The sequence below is a fragment of the Hyalella azteca genome, unplaced genomic scaffold, assembly GCF_000764305.2.
Source record: "Hyalella azteca isolate HAZT.00-mixed unplaced genomic scaffold, Hazt_2.0.2 contig7409, whole genome shotgun sequence".
Taxonomy (NCBI): Eukaryota; Metazoa; Arthropoda; class Malacostraca; order Amphipoda; family Hyalellidae; genus Hyalella; species Hyalella azteca.
The window spans coordinates 19,848-37,611 of NW_025937535.1; the positions used below are offsets into that span (position 1 = coordinate 19,848).

A 17,764-nucleotide genomic window follows, 5' to 3' on the forward strand; every position below is an offset into this window, starting at 1 on the left:
GAGTACATATCTAATCCAGGGAATAATCAATAAAACCCATTAAATAATCAATAAAACCAATTCTATATTCAATAAAAACCATTAAATATTCAATGAAAACAATTATTATTTAATAAAACCCATTACATATTCAATAAAACCCTTTAAATATTCAATGAAAACCATTAAAAATCAATGAAAACCGATATAATTTTGCTTGGGAGACTAATTTAGAGAAATGTCATTTAATTATTGAACTAGGGAATAGAAATAGCTTTTTATAGGAGGACCGATGTACAGTGGCAGCTAATAATCTAATAGGATTAACAGAAAATGAAGCTCGGTATCGAATAGAAGAAAACCTAATTTAAACCAATATATTGATTCAAAGTTGATTTAAAGTTTTAATTTAAATCAATATTTTGATATTTTTGTTAAGAGAATTTGAAAATAAGATTACAGGATCACGGAGGAATGTTTTGGCACCTTAATTGTACGAAGCAAAATAATATATTGTCTTTAATTGACGACTACGTTCATGTACAGTAATACTACGCGGATCTAAATGGCGTATCAGTGCTACGCCCGATTTATGCGGGTGCTGGGGGTGTGAAAGTGTGTCACTAATTAGACAATTTGACTCATTCCTTTGTTTGAGTGAAACCTGGGCTTCAAACGTGGCCGTCATGGAGAAACTGCAATCGCTGCAGGTTTATTTCTCTGATTTCGGCACAGATTATTTTTTTAATAATTTTACACATCCAATTAACTGCCAATTAACTCGTTACCTTACACATCCAATTAACTGCCAATTAACTCGTTACCTTACACACCCAATTAACTGCCAATTAACGCGTTACCTTACACACCCAATTAACCGCCAATTAAGATGCCAGTTGACGCGTTGATTTACAGCACACGGAGACGAACAGTTGATTTGCCTCAAAATATCACTAGTAACTAGTCACTAGTAGCTAGTGACTGGTGTTCAGTCACTATAGTAGTTAGTCACTAGTGTCAAGTCAATAGTAGTTAGTCACCAGTAGTCAGTCACCAGTAGTTAGTCACTAGTGTCAAGTCACTAGTAGTTCGTCACTAGTGTCAAGTCACTAGTGTCAAGTCACTAGTGTCAAGTCACTAGTAGCAATCCACTGGTGGCTAGCTTAACTACGCAACTAGCATGTCTCGTCTTAATCTCCTACGAACACACAACTCACCCTCTATCAACACGCATATCACATTCTTATCTCTATTCAACATCAACGATGATAAACAACCAATTAGCATTCAAGTTATATAATCAACAGCCAATCAGTGTTCAAGTAATAAAACCCAACAGCCAATCAGCATTCAGATAATGAAAAGGTTTTTTTGAACATTAGCTAAAGAATACAATTTTGGAAATTATATTAACATAATTTTTCAATTAATTCAGGGGGGAATTCTATAAGTAAAAATTTTTTTCGTCATTTGAAATAATTAGCCAATAATAACGTTTATCCAGCGTGATAATTTTTTGACTGGAATGGCACAGACTTAACGCATCCTAAATCAAATCTACCTAAGTCGGATCTAAGGTTTAAGGCTAATAAGGGCACATTAAGCCTTAAGGACACTAAGGATGGCTCCCCTGGACTGTATGGATGACTTGGCTAATTTTTCCATGGTGTCGCTTAGCCTTTTGGCGTTCGGAGAGGGGGGAGGGACTTCTTCAGGGTCCACTCCTTCTTTCTGGGCCTTGAGTCTAGCTAACTGCTGCTGCAGGTGGGCATGTCCTGGGGAAACGCTGCCTGTTGCAGGTGCGGTAACCTAAGAAATAGATATATGAATTAGAAAAGACGTATCTATACATTGCTTACAGACTTACAGTGATTACAGAAATGACATTTAAGAAAACAGGAGAGAACACATGAACATCTCAAAAACTAAACGACTTCCATACAGAAATATTTTGAGGTTGAGAACAACTCATTAAACTGGTGGTGAAGCAAATAGTCTTCGGTCTGGCACTGACATTTGTACAATGAAAACAACTCCACTTAACTCAGCAGAGTGCAGACTCTTTACACTCACATCGGTCAGGCTCAGACTCATGTTGATATCGCCACCCACATCGGTGAAGGGCCAACCCGTTTTGACACCTTCACTCACCTCGGTCGGACACAGAATTATGCTGACACCCTTTACTCACCTCGCTGTTGGAAAGACTCTTATTAAGTTGCATTGCCCTCTCGAGCCTCAGGAACTGCTGGTATTGCTTGAGTCTTTTCTGCTGGCGGTCGTTGCGCTCCTGCAGCTTCAGCTGTCTCATGTTGCGCTCTTCATCAGTTTTCTTTGCAGATGAAGAAGCATCTTCTTGAAGGCCCTGGTTTTCCTGTGCGACCAGTGACGATGGTGGCGACTGGTTTTCCGGAAACTGATCTGGTTCAAATGTATTCTCCGCTACCGATGTTGTGGCTTGTAGTGATGATCTGCTTTGTTCTCCTGCTGATTGTTTCTCGAAGTCATTCATCTGAACTACTTGCACGGGGTTCGGACGAACAGGGGTTCTTGAAGTGAAGGCATTGAGGCCGTTTAGCCTGTTTGGTAAACTGGCGGTTCCTTTAAATTCGCTAGGAAGGGGCAGGCTGGGGACCTTCTGCGTTCCATCTAGCCTCACGGGAATGGGGCTTACAGGGATGCGGCTTCCTTGCAGATGTTTCGCTGATTTTAAGAGATTCGTGCCTAATCTGTTTGAATCGTCAAAACCTGTACCGAATCCGAATCCTGAACCTTCTGTGTTTGGCACTGCACTGAAATCATTGAAACTATCATGCGCTCCACTAAAGCCTGTGTCGTTGCCACCAAAACCTGGATCAAAGCCATCAAAGCCTAAAGCGGTGTCACCAAAGCTTGTATCATTGAATCCAAAGCTGGAACCTGTGCCTGTAAAGTCTGTATCAGATTCTGCAATGCCTAAATTTGTACCGCCAACACCAGCATCGCTGCTTCCAAATAATGTCTCGGTATCACCAAAGCCAGTATCGAGACCGGCCAAGCCAGCATCGAAGCCACCAGGGCCAGCATCAGCCCCATCAAAGCCAACAAATCCTGAATCAGTGGCTTGGAAACCTGAATCAGATCCGTCGAAGTTCACGTTGGTATTCGTGCCTCCAAGGTCTACATTTTCGCGGTTAGTTGCATGTTGTGTCCCCGTGAGCTGACTTGTCGGAAGGTAAGGTTGGCACTCGCGCGACACGAGCGTCGGGTGCAGCTTGCCAATGAAACGACACTCTTCGGGGATGTTTGTTACTTCACTCTCTCCTCCAAATCCTGTATTTGATACGAAAACAGGACCAGTCCCTGTTTCGAGGCCAGTATCAGTTCCGAACACAGTTTCAGTTCCAGATCCAGTGTCAGTTTCAATTTCAAATCCAGTGTCAGTTCCAGTTCCAGATCCAATGTCAGTTTCAATTCCGAATCCAGTGTCAGTTTCAGTTTCGAATACAGTACCAGCTCCAGTTTCGAATCCAGTATCAGTTTTGAAGCCAGTATCAGTTCCAAAGCTTAAGTCAGATGGCGCGGAAGTGATTGCAGTTCTACACTCGGAAGGTAGCAATTCTGGATCGGTCTTACTAGCAAGGAGGCAAATTTCAGGAACGGTCTGAATCGAAGAAGTTCCGACGCCAGCTTGTGGTGTTGCGGTTTGAGTTGAAAGGTCAAAATTGCCGGAAAATTGAGGTTTGGGGGAGGGAGGCCCACCCGAGGAAGCTGTTATTTCAGTCCCGGATGGGCCTAACTCAAAAAACGGCTTCTTGTCGTTGGTAGAAGCGCTAAGATCGCTGAATGGAACAGGGGGCCCCGTTAGAAGGTTGTTACCATTTGTTACGGTGTTCCCGTTGAAGAAAGAGTCCCCGACGCCTCCGTTCCCGTTGAAGAAATTGTCTCTTGATCCGGCGCTTGTGGAGAAAAAGTCGTTCGTAGCCGTATTAGTCCCATCAAAGCTAGGCAAAGCAACGCCAACCCCGGCGCCAGCGTTTCCACCAAATCCTCCTGTGTTAGCCGATGTGCTCCGAAAGGAATCACTAGGGCCAGACGATGCCGGGGCCTCATTGAAACCTCCAAAGTTGGTATCTAAACTTCCTGTGTTAGTGTTGAGGCTGACACCTCCGCTCAGACCTGTGTCAGTGCCGAATGCTGTATCACCAGACCCAGTGCCTAAACCGAAATCGTCAAACCCAGTATTTGTAAAACTGGTATCAAATCCTGTATCGTTGAACTGGGCATTGAATGTGCTGTCTCCAGATCCACTACCAGTTGAACCGGAGCCGAAACTACTATCACCGAATCCAGAGGATGTAGACCCTGTACCGAATCCGGTATCGGTTGAACCTGAGCCGAAGCTGCTATCGCCAAAACCAGAAGCAGCAGACCCAGTACCGAATCCAGGATCAGTTGAACCAGAGCCGAAGCTGCTATCGCCAAATCCAGTGTCAGTTGCACCAGTGCCGAAGTTGCTGCTGCCAAATCCAGTATCTGTTGAACTGGTTCCGAATCCAGTGTCCCTTGAATCAGTGCCGAAGCTGCCGCCGCCAAATCCAGTATCCGTTGAACTTGTTCCGAAACCAGTGTCCGTGGAACTAGTGCCGAAGCTGCTGCCGCCAAATCCAGTATCTGTTGAACTAGTTTCGGATCCAGTGTCTGTTGAACCAGTGCCGAAGCTGCTGCCACTAAATCCAGTATCCGTTGAACTGGTGCCAAATCCAGGGTCCGTAGAACCAGTGCCGAAGCTGCTGTCGCCAAATCCGGTATCCGTCGAACTTGTTCCGAAACCAGTATCAGTTGAACCAGTGCCGAAGCTGCTGCCTCCAAATCCTGTATCTGTTGAACTGGTGCCAAATCCAGTGTCCGTAGAACCAGTGCCGGAGCTGCTGCCTCCAAATCCAGTATCTGTTGAACTACTGCCGAATCCAGTGTCAGTAGAATCAGTGCCGAAGCTGCTACCTCCAAAACCAGTATCCGTTGAACTGCTTCCGAATCCAGTGCCCGCTGAACCAGTGCCGAAGCTGCTGCCTCCAAATCCAGTATCTGTTGAACTGGAGCCGAATCCAGTGTCCGTAGAACCAGTGCCGAAGCTGCTGTCGCCAAATCCGGTGTCCGTCGAACTGGTTCCGAAACCAGTGTCCGTTGAACCAGTGCCGAAGCTGCTGCCTCCAAATCCAGTATCTGTTGAACTGGAGCCGAATCCAGTGTCCGTAGAACCAGTGCCGAAGCTGCTGCCACCAAATCCAGTATCCGTTGAACCGGTTCCGGAACCAGTGTCCGTTGAACCAGTGCCGAAGCTGCTGCTGCCAAATCCAGTATCTGTTGAACTGGTGCCGAATCCAGCGTCTGTTGAACTGGTGCCGAAGCTGCTACCTCCAAATCCTGTATCCGTTGAACTGGTTCCGAAACCAGTGTCCGTTGAACCAGTGCCGAAGCTGCCACCGCCAAATCCAGTATCTGTTGAACTGGAGCCGAATCCAGTGTCCGTTGAACCAGTGCCGAAGCTGCTACCTCCAAATCCAGTATCCGTTGAACTGGTTCCGAAACCAGTGTCCGTTGAACCAGTGCCGAAGCTGCCGCCGCCAAATCCAGCATCTGTTGAACTGGTGCCGAATCCAGTATCTGTCGAACTGGTGCCGAATCCAGTGTCCGTTGAATCAGTGCCGAAGCTGCCGCTGCCGAATCCAGTATCTGTTGAACTGGTTCCGAATTCAGTGTCCGTTGAATCAGTGCCGAAGCTGCTGCCGCCAAATCCAGTATCCGTTGAACTGGCTCCGAAACCAGTGTCCGTTGAACCAGTGCCGAAGCTGCTGCCGCCAAATCCAGTATCCGTTGAACTGGCTCCGAAACCATGTCCGTGGAACCAGTGCCGAAGCTGCTGCCACCAAATCCAGTATCTGTTGAACTGGCTCCGAAACCAGTGTCCGTTGAACCAGTGCCGAAGCTGCTGCCGCCAAATCCAGTATCCGTTGAACTGGCTCCGAAACCAGTGTCCGTGGAACCAGTGCCGAAGCTGCTGCCACCAAATCCAGTATCTGTTGAACTGGTGCCGAATCCAGTGTCCGTTGAATCAGTGCCGAAGCTGCTACCACCGAATCCCGTATCAGTTGAGCCAGTTCCAAAACCAGTATCGGTTGAACTAGTTCCAAAGCCGCTACCACCAAATCCTGTATCAGTTGAGCTAGTACCAGAACCAGTATCTGTTGATCCAGTTCCAAAACCACTGCCACCTAGTCCCGTATCAGTTGAGCCAGATCCAAAACTAGTGTCGGTGAAGCCAGAGCCGAAACTGGTGTCGGTTGAACCAGTACCAAAGCCGCTACTACCAAATCCAGTATCTATTGAACTGGTGCCGAATCCAGTGTCGGTTGAACCAGTGCCAAAGCCTGCATCTGTTGAACCAGTGCCAAAGCCTGTATCTGTTGAACCGGTGCCGAAGCCAGTGTCGATTGACCCAGCGCCAAAGCCTGCATCTGTTGATCCAGTGCCGATGCTAGTACCGAAACTACTTCCTGATCCGCTTCCAGTACCTGGTGAAGATTCGAGTCCCGAATCAATTCCCAATACTGATGAAGTTGCCGGCGGTAAGCCAACCCCAAAGCCCTGTCCAGACGGTGTTCCAAAACCTGTTCCTGCTCCAAATGTGGTGTCTTGTCCTGCTGAAGCTCCAAATCCAGGATCAGTTCCAAATGGCATGCCCTGACCTCCTGTTGCTGGAGGTAAACCAACTCCAAAGTCCTGTCCGGCTGGAGTTCCCAATCCAGTACCTGTTCCGAAAGATGTTACTTGTCCACCTGGTGCACCAAATCCAGTATCAGTTCCAAATGGCATGCCCTGACCTGTTGCTGGAGGTAAACCAACTCCAAAGTCCTGTCCGGCTGGAGCTCCCAATCCAGTACCTGTTCCGAAAGATGTTTCTTGTCCACCTGGTGCTCCAAATCCAGTATCAGTTCCAAATGCTGTGCTCTGATCACCTGTTACTGGAGGCAAACCAACTCCAAAGTCCTGTCCGGCTGGAGCTCCCAATCCAGTACCTGTTCCGAAAGATGGTTCTTGTCCACCCGGTAATCCAAATCCGGCATCAGTTCCAAATGCTGTGCCCTGACCTCCTGTTACTGGAGGTAACCCAACTCCAAAATCTTGGCCAGCTGGTGCTCCAAATCCGGCCTCTGCTCTGAAGTCAGTGTCTACAGAAGGCAACAGAGGAGTTCCGGAGGTTTGTCCGGTAGTTCCAAATGATGTGCCTGATGTCGAGTCTAACCCTGGTGAAGGCATTCCACCGAAAGGTGCATCAATCCCTGGCAAGGGCCTTCCAGGCTGGGTTCCAAACCCTACCCCAGCTCCTGGCTGTCCGACACCTTGTGTAAACTCATCATCTATGAAGACTGTGAAACCACCAGTCCCGGATCCACCAGCTCCAGGGCCTGCTGGAGATAACGGCGCTCCTGCTCCGGCTCCTAAAGCAACTCCACCGAAAGGTGCATCAATCCCTGGTAAGGGCCTTCCAGGCTGGGTTCCAAAGCCAACCCCAGCTCCTGGATGTCCGACTGTGAAACCACCAGTCCCTGATCCGCCAATTCCAGGGCCTGCTGGAGATAAAGGCACTCCTACTCCGCCAATGGATCCAGTTGGGGCTATTGGTTGGACTATTCCTCTGTTGGCTGCTCGTTGAACTTCCAATAGATGTTGCTGCTTCACTGATTCGACTACGGGGTCATCCTTTGGATAGATGTTTTGCGAACTGTGGATTCTGTACCCTCCTTTATCAGCGATGTACTCGACTTTGATGTTTAGCCCGTTAGGGGCGGTCCATCCGTATTTACCCTCGATGGTGCCATCGCGATGCACCACCGCTTCTTGGTATTGGTCGGATAAAGTATAACCCCAGTTAACGCTGCCTTGACTGTCAACGAAATTGTATCGGTCATTAAGCGCGCTTTCCGAGAGCGCAATTCTCTGTTGCTTCGTGTTCGCGTGTTCCATTTTCACAATAGGCATAATAAAGTCATTTGTCTCTTCCGATGAATCTGTGAGAGCATACAAAAGAGGGTTGTTGAAGGTAGAAGTTTGAGACGCACTTGTTTGTTGTTGCGCCGACTTTTGGGCAGGAATGAATAGTGGCGCTGCTGTCTTGGGTGATCCTTCAGGATGATATCGTCTGCCTAATGATTGGAATCTAGAATTTTGATTCTCGGTGCTGTCATCATCATCATCGACGTCGATCACCGTATAAAACTTTTGTTGTGTATTTTGTGCAGTTTGGCGATGGTTATTGTAGAGATTTCTGTTGTCATTGCCACGAGTGGTGGTCTGTTGGGTTGATTTAATGCTTGCACCTTCGATGCTGCGCTGAAAATTCCTGTTGGGAGATCTCGCTCCAGGAAGGGCTGGAGGATACTGAACATTCCTTGTATTCGTGGCAGCGAGTGATCGCCCTGCAGACAGTGCTCTACCAGCAGAAGAGGTAGAAGATGAAACTGAAGAGGAACTACTTCCATGTTGTTGCTTCGATGAGGTACTTTCCCCTCCTGTCTGCCTGGTTGCAGGGTATCCTGCACCGGCTGAGGCCTGTTGGTTTTGCTGCCGGACCGCAACCTCTTCGGCACTCTCCAGGCTGGTTTGGTGAGAATCTGCGCCCAGGCTCATGCCGCGGGTGTAGCCGGTCATTGCTTGGTAGGCTCCTCGCTGCCATCTTCCAGAAACTTCATCGCTTGGTCCTTCAACCGCTTCGCTGCTGTCGATCTCGACGCCAAAGTTTGGGGGGAACCGTGCCACATTCAGGTTCGACGGATGCCCCGTCTGACTTGAGGACACGGCGGCCGCGGGGGCGAGCTTGCTAGGGGGCCCTCCGAGTGTTGCTTGGGGCATCCCTAAGGAGTCGCCCACCAACGACGTCCCCACCAGGAGGATCACTATCGTCCTCCATCTCACGCGGTTGATCTGCAACAAGGGAAGGGGAGTTAGTTTAATGGCGGGTCATCGGGTACAGAGAGAGGAACGAGGGCATGGCAAAATGGAGCCGCACTGGCAACACGGAGCAGCACTGGCAACATGGAGCAGCACTTGCAACATGGAGCAGCACTGGCAACACGGAGCAGCACTGGCAACATGGAGCAGCACTGGCAACAGGAAGCAGCACTGGCAACGATGAGGGTAGGAGACAAGTATAAGGGAGATATAAGGGAGACTTTGATGCCTCATGAACAGTGATCCTCAATTGTGGGCATTAGATGCCATAGACCCTAGTCACCCTAGGCCCTAGTCACCCAAGGCCCTAGTCACACTAGGCCCTATTCGGCCCTAGTCACCCTAGGCCCTAGTCAGACTAGGCCATATTCGGCCCTAGTCACCATAGACCCTAGTCACACTAGACCCTAGTCACCCTAGACCTCAGTCACCCTAGACCCTAGTCATCCTAGACCCTAATCACCCTAGACCCTGGTCACCCTAGACCCTAGTCACCAGGGACCCCAGTCACCCCAAACCCTAGTCACCATAGACTCTAGTCACCCTAGACCCTAGTCACCCTATACCCTAGTCACTCTAGACCCTATAGACCCTAGTCACCCTAGACCCTACTCACCTAGTCCCTAGTCACCCAAGACCCTAGTCACCCTAAAGCCTAATCACCCTAGACCCTAGTCACCCTAAAGCCTAATAACAATAGACCCTAGTCATCCTAGACATTAGTCACCCTAGACCCTAGTCACCCTTGACCCTAGTCACTCTAGACCCTATAGACCCTAGTCACCATAGACCCAACTCACCTAGACCCTAGTCACCCAAGACCCTAGTCACCCTAAAGCCTAATCACCCTAGACCCTAGTCACCCTAAAGCCTAATAACAATAGACCCTAGTCATCCTAGTCATTATTCACCCTTGACCCCAATCACTCTAGACCCTAGTCACCCTAGACCCTAGTCACCCTAAACTCTATTCACCCTAGACCCTAGTCACCCAAGACTCTAGTCACTCAAGACTCTAGTCGCCCTAGATCCTAGTCAACGTAGACCCTAGTCACCCTTGACCCTAGTCACCCTAGACCCTAGTTATCCTAGACCCTAGTCACTCTAGTCCCAAGTCACCCTAGACCCTAGTCACCCTTGGCCCTGGTCACCCTAGACCCTAGTCACCTTAGACCCTAATCACCCTAGACCCTAATTACCCTAGACCCTAGACCCTAGTCACCAAAGACCCTAGTCATCCTACCTAGACCCTAATCACCCTAGATCCTAGTCACCCCCTACACCCTTATCACCCTAGACCCTAGTCACCTTAGACCCTAGTCACCCAAGACCCTAGTCGCCCTAGTCACCTTAGACCCTAGTCACCCTAGACCCTAGTCACCCTAGACCCTAGTCACNAACAGCAACAATAACAGCAACAATAACAGCAACAATAACAGCAACAACAACAGCAACAACAGCAACAACAACAGCAACAACAACAGCAACAACAACAGCAACAACAACAACAACAACAACAGCAACAACAGCAACAACAACAGCAACAACAACAGCAACAACAGCAACAACAGCAACAACAACAACAGCTCTCGCCAAATATCAAGGTCGGCGCGTCGTAAAAACTCGTCACGCGGCCAGCGTCGCGCCAGCATCACCAGGCGCCATCGTCCATCATCACTAATATCTTCCCATAGCCATCATCACTGTTCCAACATCATTACCTACCTCAGGTATAACGACCATTTTTACCATTAGTTACCCTTAATTACCCTTGTTTCATAATTACACTTAATTAGCCTTAATTACTCTTAATTACCCTTAATTACTCTTAATTACCCTCAATTACTCTTAATTACCCTAAATTACGCTTACTTACCCTTAGTTACCCTTATTTCATTATTTCATTATTACCCTTACTTACCCTTACCCACCCTTACTTACCCTAACTTACCCATGTTTTTACTTCTACAGCTTTCCCTCAATCCCTCCGCCCCACTCATTCCCCATCTCCCCCCTACACCCTAGAGCCTAGTCACCCTAGACCTTAGTCATCCTAGTCACCCTAGACCCCAGTCAATGGACTGACCTTGACCCTGCAGAGGTCACGAGGTCAACATTGCGTCGGCAGCGCGCCTAGCTAGCGTAAAATCAAGTCATACCAAGACAAATGAGCAGGTCAAATTGTCTAAATACTGACACACACTCCTAGCCGCAGCGAGCTAACGTAGCACTGATACGCCCTGGTAAGAATAACCCACACAAGGTCAAAAAATGTACAATGTAACGCTTATTTATATTTATTATTTATATATTATTATATATATAAATATATACCTATATATAATATAATATTATATTATATATTATATTTATTATATTTTTATATATTATTATCGCTTATTTATATTTATTTAGTGTACACATGTTTCTGGTCCAGCGCGTCGAAAGGGAAAGGCAGCCTGGGGGCTGTCTCTTATACACATCTAGATGTGTATAAGAGACAGACCTTACACACCCAATTAACTGCCAATTAACGCGTTACCTTACACACCCAATTAACCGCCAATTAAGATGCCAGTTGACGCGTTGATTTACAGCACACGGAGACGAACAGTTGATTTGCCTCAAAATATCACTAGTAACTAGTCACTAGTAGCTAGTGACTGGTGTTCAGTCACTATAGTAGTTAGTCACTAGTGTCAAGTCAATAGTAGTTAGTCACCAGTAGTCAGTCACCAGTAGTTAGTCACTAGTGTCAAGTCACTAGTAGTTCGTCACTAGTGTCAAGTCACTAGTGTCAAGTCACTAGTGTCAAGTCACTAGTAGCAATCCACTGGTGGCTAGCTTAACTACGAAACTAGCATGTCTCGTCTTAATCTCCTACGAACACACAACTCACCCTCTATCAACACGCANCCCCCCCCCCTCACCCCCGCTTCACGCTCCGCCGCTTAGGGAAAAAAATTCCAAGCTCTTAGCGTTCGTGGCGTGAGCAAAGGGCAGCAATAAGGGCACGCTTGAAGTGTAAAGGGCACGCATGACTAAATTAAGGGCATGCATGAATAATTAAATTAAGGGCACGCATGAATAAATTAAGGGCACGCCTGGCTAAATTAAGGGCACGCATGAATAAATAAATTAAGGGCACGCATGAATAAATAACTTAAGGGCATGCCTGAGTAAATAAATTAAGGGCACGCCTGACTAAATAAATTAAAGGCACGCATGAATAAATTAAGGGCACGCCTGACTAAATTAAGGGCACGCCTGACTAAATTAAGGGCACGCCTGACTAAATAAATTAAAGGCACGCATGAATAAATTAAGGGCACGCCTGACTAAATTAAGGGCACGCCTGACTAAAGTAAGGGCACGCCTGACTAAATTAAGGGCACGCCTGACTAAAGTAAGGGCACACCTGACTAAATTAAGGGCACAGCTGACTCAGCTAAGGGCACACGTTTGAATGGCTCATTAACATGTTTAAATATGTACATTTAAACTCATTAACCTGTTTAAGTACCGGTATGTTTGTTGTTTAAATGGCTTATTAACATGGTTAAATAATTAATTGACATGTTTAAATAATTATTTAACATATTTAAATAATTAATTAACCTGTTTAAATAATTAATTAACATATTTAAATAATCAATCAACATATTTAATTATGCATGTTTAAAGTCACTAATGAGTTCGACTTCAGCAAATAAAAGCGAGCGCCGCCCCGGCCTTGATTTCAGTTCCTGATTTTTTCTGTTTTGCTTCAGAACTTTGCTTGCTTCCTCGTGGGGAAACTGCCACTCCCCTCGCCTCCTTACTTCTCCCCTCGTCTCCCCTCGTCTCCTTACTTCTACCCTCGTCTCCTTACTTCTCCCCTCGTCTCCCCTAGTCTCCCCTCGTCTCCCCTCGTCTCCCCTCATCTCCCATATTGTTGGGAGATATTTGACAGTCGAAGAGTTGGTGCCTTTTTTCTAGCAACCAATGCAACCAACTCTCAATAAAGTAGGTTCCCTTCGGTTGCCCTGGATATAACTGTTAAAAATAAGTTTTCCAGTGATTATAAGTTTCGTGACTTATCACGTGCCCGTGATAAATCACGGGCTGCAGTGTTAAAGTTGGTCTGGAGTAATGTTGCAGTGCATTGATGAATTTGGAGTATGGAGTTTCTTTAATGTTGCGGGGTTGATTTACCAGCGAGTTAGCGGCATCGCAGAAGGTATTGGGTAGAGAGGAGGTCCATGTGTTGCTGGACGGTAAACATTTGACATTCAGAGTTAAGAATTTATTCAGTAATTGTATTGTGGAAACCTGTTACTGTTCTCAACCTTTTGTAGCAACCTGTTATTTTTCTCAACATCTTTGTGGCAACCTGTTATTGTTTTCAATCTTTTTTTGGCAACTTGTTATTGTACTGAACCTATTTGTAGCAACCTGTTATTGTTTTGTTATACTGGACTTTTTGGAGGCGGGTGGTGTTAATGGAAGAAGTAAAAGAAGTCCAGATTGGATTGGCGTAGTCAATTATCGGGCGGCTGTTCCTCTTTGTATTTTTGTAGTAGAGTTTCCTTGTCTTGTCCGCGGGTTATACTTGAGGAAGCTTTCTGTAAGTTGTTATATTTTGAGTTTTTTGTGATATTGTTGTTGTTGTAATGTATGTAGTTGTTATTTCTGTACTTGTTGTGGTTTTGCGGTGGGCGAAGAAGGTGGGCATGATGTTAAATGTTATGCTTAGAATTTTTGAGTTATGTTCAAACGGAAGAAAGTGATTGTTGATCTTGATTTGAGGATGGTAGTTGTACTGGGCAGCGAGGGGTGTTGGGAAGGTGATTGTTAAATTGGTGGTAGAAATTTTTCATGTATCTAGTGAAAAAATTGCAGACTGTCGGTATATATAGGTAGTGGTTGAGTTGAGATATCGGGTATTTCTATTTGTCATTTTCAAAGAGAGTTTAATTTAATTTAAGAAATGAGATTTAAAAATTAAGAGATTTAAGAGGTTAATTTTAATTCACTTCAAGAGATGAGTAATTCATATTAGTCTAATGTGTTTGATGTGAATTATGGTCATTTTATCTGCTCAGGTGGCTTTAGAAGAATGCGACTGTTTAAGATTGCCCAAGTGACAAAGATTGTCCAAGTGACTGAGGTTCTTTGATTTCCAGGTAATGGTTCTGTTAAGTTTGTTGTTTATTTTGGTCGCGAATAAACTTTTGATGCGAACAGCGAACTTTTTTATGATTATTGATGGACTTTTCATGAATTTGATGGCGTTAATTTGATGAAGGCCAGGTGTTGATGGCTTCCGAGCTTTTTTGATTGATATTGTTGGATGCTGAAGGAATGATGTGATTGCTTGCGGTGATTAGAATTTACAGAATATAATGGAGTTATTATTCGATCGGCTCTTGCCAAATGAGTGGCGAAAAATAAAAAATTATTGAATTTGTATTCATTATCGTCACCCCTTCCCCTCGTCCCCCTCGTCTCCCCTCGCCTTCCCTCGTCCCCCTTCACCCCTCTCTTGCTCCAAGGGGTGAAGGGGGTGGGGGTTTCACCCCAACAGCCCTGACGAGGCTCACGTCTTCCCGCTTCTTTTTTTTTTTTTTTTTTTTGAGATAAAAATCGTTTTTATGAATATAAAATAAGTGCTTTAATTACAATCAAGGGGTGGAGACCTTGACTTTAAGGGCAGCGCTAAGGGCAGCGCTAAAGGCAGCTCTAAAGGCAGCGCTAAAGGCAGCACTAAGGGCAGCGTTAAGGGCAGTGCTAAGGGCAGCGCTAAGGGCAGCGCTAAGGGCAGCGCTAAGGGCAGCACTAAGGGCAGCGCTAAGGGCAGCGCTAAGGGCAGCGCTAAGGGCAGCACTAAGGGCAGCACTAAAGGCAGCGCTAAGGGCAGCGCTAAGGGCAGCACTAAGGGCAGCACTAAGGGCAGCGCTAAGGGCAGCGCTAAGGGCAGCACTAAGGGCAGCACTAAGGGCAGCGCTAAGGGCAGCGCTAAGGGCAGCATTAAGGGCAGCGCTAAGGGCAGCGCTAATTAAGGGCAGTCTGTCCTTGCCATTTTCCTAAAAGATCAAACGACGCGGAGGAAAAAAATCGAGAAAACGAGAGTGCAAAGTGCGGTATCCGTGATACCAGCGCCCGTGCTACTGTATCCGTGATACCAGCGCCCGTACCGCGGTATCTGAGATACCAGCGCCCGTACCGCGGTATTCGTGATACCAGCGCCCGTACCGCGGTATCCGTGATACCATCGTCCGTACTACGGTATCTGTGATACCAGCTCCCGTACCACGGTATCCTTGCTACCATCGTCCGTTTTACGGTATCTATGATACCATCGCCCGTGCTGCGGTATCCGTGATACCAGCGCCCGTACCACGGTATCTATGATACCCGCTTAATTGCACCGCGGTATCTATGATACCAACGCCCGTACATGTATCCGTGATACCAGCGTCCGTGTTACGGTATCCATGATACCCGCACGCTCGCCACTCTCACTCAATGCCACTTTTTGTGGCTGCTGAGGAAGTGGCGCGTGACGCGTGGCATGTGGCGTGCTGCTATATATAGCATCCCTATATGTCATGCGTATATGTCATCTATATATATTATCCATACGTATCATACTTATATATTATCTACGTATATATAGCATCTGTAATCATCTATATATATCATCCGTTTGTATCATCCATACGTTTCATCTGTGCCTATATATCATCTATATATATTATCCGTATATATAATCTATGTTTATAGCATCCATGTATATCATCTATTTATTTAGAATCCACGTATATTATCCATATATACATATACATATCATCCCGCTTTAAATATCATATCTTCGTAAATTCAAAATAAAGATTTAATTTTCGTTCTAACGCAATCCCCAAAATGGTTAAGCTCAGAAATTCCCCAGAAAAAAATGTCCCTGGCATTTTCTTCGTATCCTGGATATTAAAAAAGTCCCTTTATTATTAATTAAGAGTTAATTTTTTGTATCGTTGATCAATTCGGGGAATAAATAAAAAACTTCCCCATATTTTCACGATTCATTAGGGGAATTTTCAGGAAATTTCGTCATACAAGGAAACTTTTTTTGGGGTAAAAACGAGTGTCTGGTCTACGTGCCCAGGGTGGGGCACGTACCCATATGTGTCAAGGACCCCACGTACCCCACGTGCCTCACGTACACCCCACGTACCCCACGTACCCCACGTACCTCACGTACCCCACGTACCCCACGTACCCCACGTACCCCACGTACCCCACGTACCCCACGTACCCCACGTACCCCACGTACCCCACGTACCCCACGTATCCCATGTACCCCACGTACCCCACGTGCCCCACGTACCCCACGTACCCCACGTACCCCACGTACCCCACGTACCCCACGTACCCCACGTACCCCACGTACCCCACGTACCAATGACGCATCGCAACAGTGGCCTTGAGTGAGGCGCGTATCCATGATACGCATATGGTGAATGCGTAACATGGGCGCCGCCCATATGTGAATGAATGTATATATTGTATATTGTATATATATGTATACTCATGAGTGAATGTGTTAGAAATGTATGATATAAGGGAAGATTTATTCGTGATTTAAATATATAAAATTAAAAATTCAGTGTTAATCCTACCGGAAATATTATTTTCCTGTTGAATAAAACGATTTATTTAACCTACGGTAAAATGTTACAAATTATATGCTATTCGTACCAGAAAAATACAATGTTTAGCCTTACCGTCATGGTAATTAATTACTCATCGTATAATTAGTAATGTTAATTACGCACCATATCCAGTGACTCACCATAATTTGAATGGCAACTGAAAGAAAGCACACAACCACCACGACGACTGCCTGGAAGCAACTGGACTGGAGGTCACCGATCCCCCGCCTTATATACTCACGCTCACGGCGCTGTCTCCTCATTGGTCGAGACACTGCGGGTGCCCGGCCTGCTATTGGTCAGCGCCTCGCGTGACCTTGTAGATCTTACAGTTAGACTCGTCAACTCATCGGGGAAACTGTATGTTTCCATTCAATTATTACTTCATTTTAGGATCATGTATTCTAGAAAACTGATATGTGTTAAACAACAGAGAAATTTAACTAATCTTTTCCTATCTAAAGTCGAAAATTTATTGTATTATTTACGTGATCGTTATTTTCACGAGTATGACGTCACGGATTGCAGTTCATGACGTCACTCGCGGTGGCATACAAACTCGTTCGCTGATTGGCTGACGCCCGCGGGTAGCCCGTTTGTCCCAGTTTCTGGCCTCGTGATTGGCTGAAGGAATCGTGACGTCACGCAGTCCACCCCGTGATATTTACCTTGACTTATAAAGCGGAGAAGTTGGAAAAACTCTTCAAGCAGTCGCCATTAATTGAGGCATTTGGGCTTACGACCATGAGGCAGCTTACAAACAAGTCCACAGCAGGAGGGGGGGACAAGTCCCCAGCAGGGGGGGGAACAAGTCCCCAGCAGGAAGGGGGAACAAGTCCCCAGCAGGAGGGGGGAACAAGTCCTCAGCAGGAGGGGGAACAAGTCCCCAGCAGGAGGTGGGGAACAAGTCCCCAGCAGGAGGGGGTGACAAGTCCCCAGCAGGAGGGGGAACAAGTCCCCAGCAGGAGGGGAGGAACAAGTCCCCAGCAGGAGGGGGGGAACAAGTCCCCAGCAGGAGGGGGAACAAGTCCCCAGCAGGAGGGGGGGGGAACAAGTCCCCAGCAGGAGGGGGGAACAAGTCCCCAGCAGGAGGGGGGAACAAG

General features: G+C 46.6%; 1 protein-coding gene across 1 annotated transcript; it reads right to left on the reverse strand.

Moving 5' to 3' along the window:
• Positions 1–735: 735 nt before the first annotated feature.
• Positions 736–16,853, reverse strand: LOC108664712 (ice nucleation protein-like). The gene is made up of 4 exons (XM_047881239.1): positions 16,802–16,853; positions 5,943–8,943; positions 2,171–5,844; positions 736–1,788 (listed from the first exon to the last, which is right to left on the reverse strand). Exons 1-4 carry the CDS (start codon positions 16,802–16,804, stop codon positions 1,579–1,581), a joined length of 6,888 nt encoding a protein of 2,295 aa, XP_047737195.1. The 5' UTR covers positions 16,805–16,853; the 3' UTR covers positions 736–1,578.
• Between the last annotated feature and the right edge of the window lie 911 nt (positions 16,854–17,764).